Raw genomic sequence first — 9,096 nt, 5'->3', positions numbered from 1 at the left:
GACTTGAAGATATTAACAAAAAAGAACTAAAAATGCTAGGTTCCTTCTTTCTAGAATTCAACTACAACCAATGATATCATGAACTTGTATGGTGATATCTTTTTTTTTTCTTTTTTTTTTATCATGTGATTTTTTATAGTTTAATTTTTTTTCATATTAAATTGATTTGATATTAATTTTGATAGTTTGTCTTAATAAACTTGATTTGGGGATTCTTAATAGTTTATCTCAATAAACTTGCTCTAACGTCAAGATGTCCAATAAAATTCTAACATTTGGCTTAATGCTTGATTTTGTGAAAAAAAATAATTTATTGTTTTTACAAAATTAAAAATAAAGAGACTCAAATTAAAAGTGAATAAAAAATATATAGACCATTTTTTTTCCATCACTATTTAGTCCGCGCCTTTTGAGTAACTATGCCTTCATTTTTTGATCAAATTCTTTGTGGTTCTTTTTTGTTTGATAATTATAAAAATTTTAATCTAAGACTTATTTTATTTACATTTAAATACATGATTTTGAGAAAGAAAAACAAGAACGATTGAAAACGATGAAAGAAAGTGGTCAATTAGTCATATTTATGCAACAAAAACAACCAAACTTGATGTCAAAGAATTCTAAATGATGAGAAAGTGAGGAGCATGAAAAAGGAGAGGAAAAGATATATTTAATTTTGAGCTTCAATTCTAAAGAGAATTCTAAACTTTCTGTGATTTCAAGTATGCAATAAAAACATTAGTCATTTTTTCATGCTAATGAAAAGAGCATATAAACATGCTTGGTTATGAATATAACTTTTGAATTAAATCAAAGGCAGTCTTTCCATTTTTATTCATAAATCCAAATTTAATTCAAGATTTTGCTGAATCAAAGCTTAAAATTTTAATCGAACTAGATTGATTTGATTTTAAATCGTGTCATCTCCATTCTTGAAACAAATTACTTCGGATCATTTGTATAAAATAACACTTAAACTACCAAGACAAGTTAATAATCGTAAATCACGCCAAATGCACTCTTGAATAGTTTTAAGCACAAGCAAATTTACAAAGAAAGATATTGAACGTGTATTGTGTTGTGTGGTTACTAGAGACATGTAACAATAGACACACCCTCCCCTTAGAGGACGGGCACCATGGTAATATTCAGCATGCATTCCTGTACTGAGAAAATTGTTTTAATATTGAAGACCCGCTATAAAGCTCTAGCAATAAATACTTACAGAACAGAGCAGAAAACCAAACTAGAAGGTAAAATATCTGGTTTGTGCCACAATTTAATGACCTACCCGTCGAAGAATGGCAGACCATCAAAGAATTGCAGGCTATCCGATCTTTTTGGCTTGGCACATTCCGAGGGCGTCCAACCAATTTTCTTGTTCACGTTATCATATACCACCAACTGCCCCCGCAATGATACATCTGTAAAGAGTTACATTAGCATTGTAAAACAGAATGATGAGGATACGAAAGAAATGTTTTGAATAAGTGAAAACAAGGGTGCATCTATCGCATGTCGTATGCAAGATTGAAGATGATGGCTCTGGATTTTGTTGATTTTAGAAATTAGGAACTTCTATGTAGTTGAACTGGATTTAAAAAACCAAAAAATAGCAACTTCATATCTCACAAGGGATTGGGAAGAATATACTCTACAAGGGAAAAGCAACACAAGAACTCAACTCTCTGAACATGATGCCAGATGCAGATGGCAGCATGTTTGGCACAGAGTTGTGTTCTTGGGTTACTTTTCCCTGGTATACACAAGTATGTCATGGAGAGAGGGAGAGAGAGATAGTACAGTGCACCAAATGTTACAAGTTTCGACATCAAAACTGCTAAAGTTGTCACATTAACATACCTCCAAGAATAATTGTGGATCCATCATGAACCTTGCTTCCATCAAGAATACCCAAGCACACATTGCCTTTGTCCTGCAGAACAGCAGAATTCCCATCATGCAATGACATCGTGTCAATACATTTCAACAAAGTGTGCAAGCTAGTGTTAAAGATTCCTTACGCTAATCATCAAGTAACCCTCTGGAGGTATCCGGAACTTTGTGGAGATAACCAACCATTTGGTCCCAAATTGAAAGGTTAAGGTCTTGAAGAACTTCTTTACATCTTTAACCGATCTGCATGCAAATACGCAGTTTTAAAAATGTCAGTTCAATATAATTTAAGGAGGAACTATCCTGTGCATCATAAATTTTCATACAACAAAAGAGAACCAGAAGGTAAAGAAAGTTCTTCAGTGGTCCTGTTAACTATGAGTTAAATTGTCTGATTATTACAACTGCTTGTCCAATCCAAAAATTAAATGAAAATGATTGCTAGCTTTCCCACAGTTCCATCTATGATCACATAAAATACCATAGAAAACAAAAGGTTAATTTATTGACCATTTACTAAAGAAGGCTAATTTAGAACGATGGCTTTAGGTGATATGTGCATTCTATTAATTACATATTACATTTCCCAAACATTATTATGCAAGTCAAAGATGGAGCAGTAAAATAACAGAAGATTTCAAGAAATTCTGAACATCACTTTCATCAACTTTATTTGAGCTTGGAAAGTGTATATATAAAGGACATTGTAATCCATGCGCTCAAACACAAATCAATGGTTAACCGTGACCGAAAAGACTAAAATGGCTACAAAATGTGTTTCTGATTCTTACTTTTAGGCAGTTGGGCTTTCTATCAATCATTACACCAAGTACTTTTTTTCTTTTATAACAAAATTGGACAACGTTGAATAGAATGTCAAAGATGAAGCTTTCAGGTCTCGTAGATTGATCTTGTAAGCATTATGCATTCCCCGATCAATAAGATAAACAATTTACTAAAAGGAAAATTTTTATAAGATGTATCTCAAAATTGGCTTCAGTTGCAACATTGACAATAACATTTAGGGGGGGTGCTTGACACAACTTCTACTTCTATTTTTAGGTGCTTTTCAAAAGTTCTTTGACTTGAAAAAGCATTAAATTGAATTTTTTAGTGCTTTTTGATAGTTTTGATATGTTGATATAAAAAATAAAATAAAAAATCTAAAAAAACATTTTGATGAATTTTCAAGTGAAAAACTATTTTGAAAAGCATCTTGCATCACAATCTCAAACACCCCTTTAATATGTTGGCGGCGGCGGCGGATGGGTTGTGTAAGCACTTGCTAACCCTAGCCAGGCTACTTGCATTAGAGGTTACGACAACATTGGAGGTGATATGGAAACAATTCAGATGGTGGTATTCATAGAGAAGTTATATGCCTACGGTAGAGGAAGAAATCACTTCCAAGTTTGGATAATAAAATTAGATAGAGATGATGAAAAAATAATTCCTTGGAAAAAAAAAGAAGACAGACAAATAGAGCTGTAATCAATGGATGGGATACCTGTCCTGTATATGAATTTTCTGGAGTATCATGAAGCATTGAAGAAAAATCCACATCAGTCAAAAGAAGTAGCATGACAATTGATGGGGTACTAGGTAAAATCTATAACATCTTACTAACTTGGGCATTTAAAGAGGCCAGAGGATTTCATTCCTGATGCCACAAGAAAGACCCAACAACCTAAAGAGTCATTGACTTTTGGATTTAGAGACCTCTTGGAAAACTTATTTATAAGTGATGTACGAGTATAAATAAATAAATTTGTATTTGTTTGCCATACCTGATAGGAAAATTAGCTCGCCAACATAAGGGCAATGTTGTATCCGATGTACTTTGGACAAGTCCTGCCCCAGAAACTTCATTAAGCTGCATCAATGTGGTATATGATTAGAATAATTGGTGACAATGTTTTGAATGAAGTGTTTTGTGATCCAGTGGCATGAAAACACTTACAGAAGCAACCAATTCAGAATATGCTTCTTTTGGAAAATATGTATAGGAACTGCCACTGTCAAATAGTATGTGCTTCGCTCTGCTCTCCATCCCACCTAAACTGAGTGGGCTGCTTCCATAATTCAATTTTAATACCTCTGTATGATAGAATTCCCTGGTAAGGGAAAAGAATAGACAATACATTGATGAGAAAACAATTTCCAAATTGACTATTCACTGATCTTTCTTAAATAACACAGAATGATAGCCACAGAGAGGTGAAAAATGGAATAATGGTGGATTCAGTGAAATGCATAATGAACAAGTACCATATTTTCTAGACTTTTTCCCACCTAAAATGAGAGATTTTTCAACCAAATGATGAATTCTTCCAAGCTGAACATTTTAATTATCAATTTCCACCAGAAAACATCCCAAAACTAAAAGCACAAGGAAGCCTGGAAAAATAAAATGGGGAAACTGAAATCTTCAGAAAATCCGTACTTACATGGAAGGGCTGTCAAGCATGGGGACCCAAGCCATACCCCAACGTGGAACAAAATCATCACCTAAAAACATATATCCACCACCACCTACATCAGTGGTAAGGCAATGACCTATGACATTGTTAATGATACCCTGGCTCGCCAATTGAGAAGGTAAACTAACTTTAGCTCTACTTAGCCCAAGTATCCCATCTGTCTTCACCAGAGTTTTCAAAAGTAAGCCTTGCTGATCATATGCACACCTTAAAGACAATGTATACATGTATCAATGCTTTGACAGCAAAACTACGTAGACAAAAATTGCAATAAGCTAGAGAAGAGAGAAGGATGTACCCGAAAATGAAGTTTAACTTGGCCTGTGATCCATTTGCAACCATTAAAAGAAGCTTGTCTGTAGCAAGAACTCCCATGGAGGAGCTATGATCAGCATATTCAATCTCATAGTCACATTGGTCGCATGTTTCACAATATCCAGCCTTTTGATTTCTTTGCACTTCCATGCATAACAAATCCTTTGGAGGTACTATATTACCTCTTCTTGGCTTGTACCAGGCATTAGCACCCTACATTAATCATATCTATTAAAATCATGCTGATTTGGGTCTGAAAATAGTTAAAACCTTAAGATTTCATCATATATCAAGGACAGTTAAACTATATGATCGCAAAATATGGTTAGGGTTTATATCAGGCTTAGTGTAAGGGAGCCAACATCCTTGCTGAATGAAAATGCAAGTAACAGAATATAGAGGACAGACAAGAAGTTTGCCTAATCTGCACTCTACAATTCACATTAACTTTCTTTCACATATTATTTCTAGCATTGTTACAGCATGCCTAATACTGGAATTCATTAAGACCACAGTCTATATTTTTCCACTGAAATAGTTAAAGCTGTAAATGCTTGTATGCCAACTTTCTTGTTTGCAAGCAGACAAAGAAAGGAAATGCCTTTGTTTAATAGCCAACTTTAGTGTTAGTATTTTGTGTTATTTTATGCCCCGTTTGTTTGTTGGAAATTAATTTCCTTATGTTCAAAGCAGTGCCTATTTTCCCTAAAAAGTGAATTATTTTTTCGATATTTGATAGTATCATGAAAAATAAGTTAGAAAAGTATCATGAAAAATAAGTTAGAAAACATCTTCCAATATTTGGCTATGTCATGGAAAATGAGTTGAAAAATAAATTTTTAATATATATTTTTTTAAGTTTATTAAAATAATGAGGAACAAATCTTATAAATTAAGAAGTTGAATGAGAATAAAATTGAAAAAAAAAGTTTGATTTCATAAATTATCTCAAATAAAATAAATTACAATCAAAATAATAGAGATTAAATTTAACATATAAAAAAGTTGAAAGATAATGAAATTAAAAAAATTACAATTTCATAAATTATTTCAAATAAAATAAATAATAATTAAAAGAATAAGGACCAAATCTTATAGATAAAAAATTTCAATTAAAAAAATGATAAGAGAAAAGCAAATAACAATCATAAAAATAAGGATCAAAGTTGATAAAATAATCAAATTAAATCAAATTCTAAAGGATGAAATTGAAAAAAAAAAAGATTCAAAACAAAATATATAGCAATCAAAAGTTTGAGGACCAAATTTGATATGATCAGCAAATAACATGACACTTCTAATTTTTTCACAACTTCTGGAAAGTGTTTTCCATCCAAAATAAAAGAAAAACACTTTCCTGAAACCAAGCCAAATTTTTCTTTGACTGGAAAGTGTTTTCCGTTAACCAACTTTCTTAATGACAAACAAACAAACACAGACAAGTTTGGAAAGTGATTTCCAGAAAACCATTTTCCGTGAAACAAACGGGGCCTTAGATTAAGAAATTACATTACAATAGCATGCAAGTTTGGAAAGTGATTTCCAGAAAACCATTTTCCGTTAAACAAACGGGGCCTTACATTAAGAAATTACATTACAACAGCAGGAGTAAATATTCATTAGAAAACTGAGTGAACATAAATGCAATAATTGATATGGCAGACTGTACACTGAACAAAGATATGCAAAGGAAAGGAAGGAATATTTAAGGGACGAGTTCTGCAGCATTGGCATTCCAAAGATCAATCAAGCATTTGATACTTATCAACACAAATTGAAGGATATGTGTGAAGTCATGAAGAAAATAGTTGTTACACAACTCATTTGAACCAACTGGACCCAGGGACTAGTAAGATTCAACCATTACCTTGGCACAGCTAGTGCAAGGAGCATCACATTGAATCCATGTTAAATCACTTCCAGTATCAAAATCAAGATAGTAAGGTTGTGGAGGACTCCCAACAAGCATATATGTGAAATATAATCTGTATGAAATCCAATATTTGGTTAGAAACTGAACAGCGTCGAATTTACTTTAGGGCATGAAAGATGATAGCAGTAATTTTTTTTAAAAAAATGACTAAGCTTGTTATATTAGCAGTTAGCTATGTGCAAGGCATCCCTTTATTTCCCATATTTTCCTCAAAAGAACCTAAAAAAGAGCTATTAAAGGTCCTGCTTCTTAAAAAAAATGAAAACAAGATTGATAGAGAAGAAAATACGAAGTTATTTATATTGGATCCAACTAAAACAAGATTTTCTTCTTCTCTAATCTAGCTTCACGAATAACTTATAGCAAGCAATAAGCTAAATGGAGCCCAAAAAGCACAATCACTCTCCACGATGAGGCTCGAAATTTCTACCTCTATGCAAAACAACAATCCACATAGTCGTAGTCCCCTAAAATTCTACCTTGACATGCATCAGCTATATATAACTAGCAATGAGCTCAATGAAAGTAAGATTGCACGATCACTCTTACTCTGTGTGACCAGGAATAAAGCTCAGAATTGCTATATATGCAAAATAAAAAACCCGAAGAGTCATCTACATAAACAATGCCATATGAAAAGTATTCAATAACAGGGGAAAATTGAGTCATACCCATCTGGATGAAGATTGCCCCTAACAGGAAAGATAGTGGACGAATCCATTGCAGCAGCAGCATTTGAAGAAGCTAACTTACTAATTTTATGGGGTCCATTCAAATGATCAACAGATGCCACCAAATTCTCCTTGTACACAAACCTCCTAAGATGATTCTCAAGATCATTCAGTGGAATCTCACGAACACCCAATTTGTGATATAAAGGAAACACAAAAGACTTTGGCTTTTGATCATCATCATCATCATCATTATTATTACTCTTCAATTCTTGAAAGGTATTGGTAAACAAAGAACTGTAAATAGCAAGAGCAAAAAGAGAGATAAACACAAAAGACAACAGCTTTCTTGGGGTACCAAGAAAGAGTCTTGATGATGGAAATTGAAGTTGAGAGTTTTGAGATGGTGGTGGTGGTGGTGAGATTGGAAGCTGGTCTTCTTGATGGGTTTGGGGGGTTTGGTGAGATTGTGGGTAGTCATTATTAGTGAGTGTAAAAGCAGTGATGGTTTTGCCTAAAGAAGGGTTATCTGGTGGTGGAAGTGAAATTATGACTACCCCTTTTAATTGCGGTGACTGATCATCATCAGACTTCATATCTATCTATGTCCCTCTCTCTCTTTCTCTCTAACACCAAACGCAGGCTAGTGGTATCAGTGCATGAAGTAGTAGAGAGAGACAAGGGAAAAGATCTGTGCCGGTGCCGGTGCCGGTGCCGGTGCCGGTGCCGGTCAGGAGTTGCAATCAACTTCTACCACTCCTAAACACCCTTGTAATAACAAAAGTCAAATGTTAGTTCAAACACTCAAGACTGTACTGTTACGCAATTACTCGGAAGGGACCCGATTGAAAGAAAAACTTGCAAGAGCGAAGGATCAAGGAAACTTCTTTTAATTATTACATTGTATATTATACACAGAAACTGGGACAATTCGCAGTTTTACTATTCAAAAAACATCGTCAACCCTCTCACAAAAAAACACTTCAATTGTTGTGCATTTTTTCTGTTTTTATGTTTTAGACCCTGAAAGTTTACAGTTTTTTACTTCGGTTACTGTATTTTATTTATTTCAATTGTGTTCTTTAAAGGTGCATTTTCATTGTTTTATGAGCTCGAATTTGTTTTGGCTCTTTCTTCGATGTGTAAGTTAACATTAAATTGACAACTAATCTCATAAAATATAATTTTAATTAAAAAGAAAACTAAATTGAGAGGTTAAAGAACAAATTTTACATAAAAAAAATAAGGCCTTTTTCCACAAATGGCATATAAGAGCCCCTTTTGATCCCTCAAGTTTCATTTTTTCCCCTTTATCATCCTAGTTTATTTATATTATTATATTTTAGTCCTAAACTTTATTTTTATTACATTTTAGTGCTTAGAAATTAGTAGGAAGAGAAAGTTGGAAAAATTAAAAAGAGACAAAGTTATCAGATGATTGGTTTGGTCAAAAATAATTTTGAAATTTAATTTTAAGAGAGAAACTTATTAGATGTAGTTTCTAACTTTAATGATGAACAAAAATAGCTCGACCTTAAAAAAAAATTTAATTTTGATATGATTTGGATTGGATTGTTGGACTGATTAAAATATTTTTTTATTGTTAAAATTGAGATTTTAGATGTCCTTAGGATGTTGTGTTCATGATATTTTTTTTTTTTTGTGAAAATGGTTAAAATTTGATTTATTAGACCCCGTTTGTTTGCTTAAAAGTAGTTTCTTTTTTTAAAGTGAATTCCTAAGAAGTGAATTATTTTCTAATATTTGGTAATGTCGTGGAAAATAAATTGGAAAATACTTT

The 9,096-nt window shown here is 32.8% G+C and overlaps 1 protein-coding gene across 1 annotated transcript; it reads right to left on the bottom strand.

Moving 5' to 3' along the window:
• Positions 1 to 994: 994 nt before the first annotated feature.
• Positions 995 to 8,177, bottom strand: LOC118032779 (aspartyl protease APCB1). Its single transcript, XM_035037565.2, has 9 exons — positions 7,296 to 8,177; positions 6,559 to 6,676; positions 4,675 to 4,904; positions 4,344 to 4,583; positions 3,857 to 4,010; positions 3,684 to 3,769; positions 2,025 to 2,139; positions 1,864 to 1,936; positions 995 to 1,424 (listed from the first exon to the last, which is right to left on the bottom strand). The coding sequence occupies exons 1-9, from the start codon at positions 7,889 to 7,891 to the stop codon at positions 1,288 to 1,290; spliced, it is 1,749 nt and encodes a 582-aa protein (XP_034893456.1). The 5' UTR covers positions 7,892 to 8,177; the 3' UTR covers positions 995 to 1,287.
• Positions 8,178 to 9,096: the final 919 nt, after the last annotated feature.

The sequence above is a fragment of the Populus alba genome, chromosome 15, assembly GCF_005239225.2.
Source record: "Populus alba chromosome 15, ASM523922v2, whole genome shotgun sequence".
NCBI lineage: Eukaryota > Viridiplantae > Streptophyta > Magnoliopsida > Malpighiales > Salicaceae > Populus > Populus alba.
The sequence above is the reverse complement of the archived record's forward strand: the minus strand, read 5'-3'. Positions and strand labels throughout refer to the sequence as shown.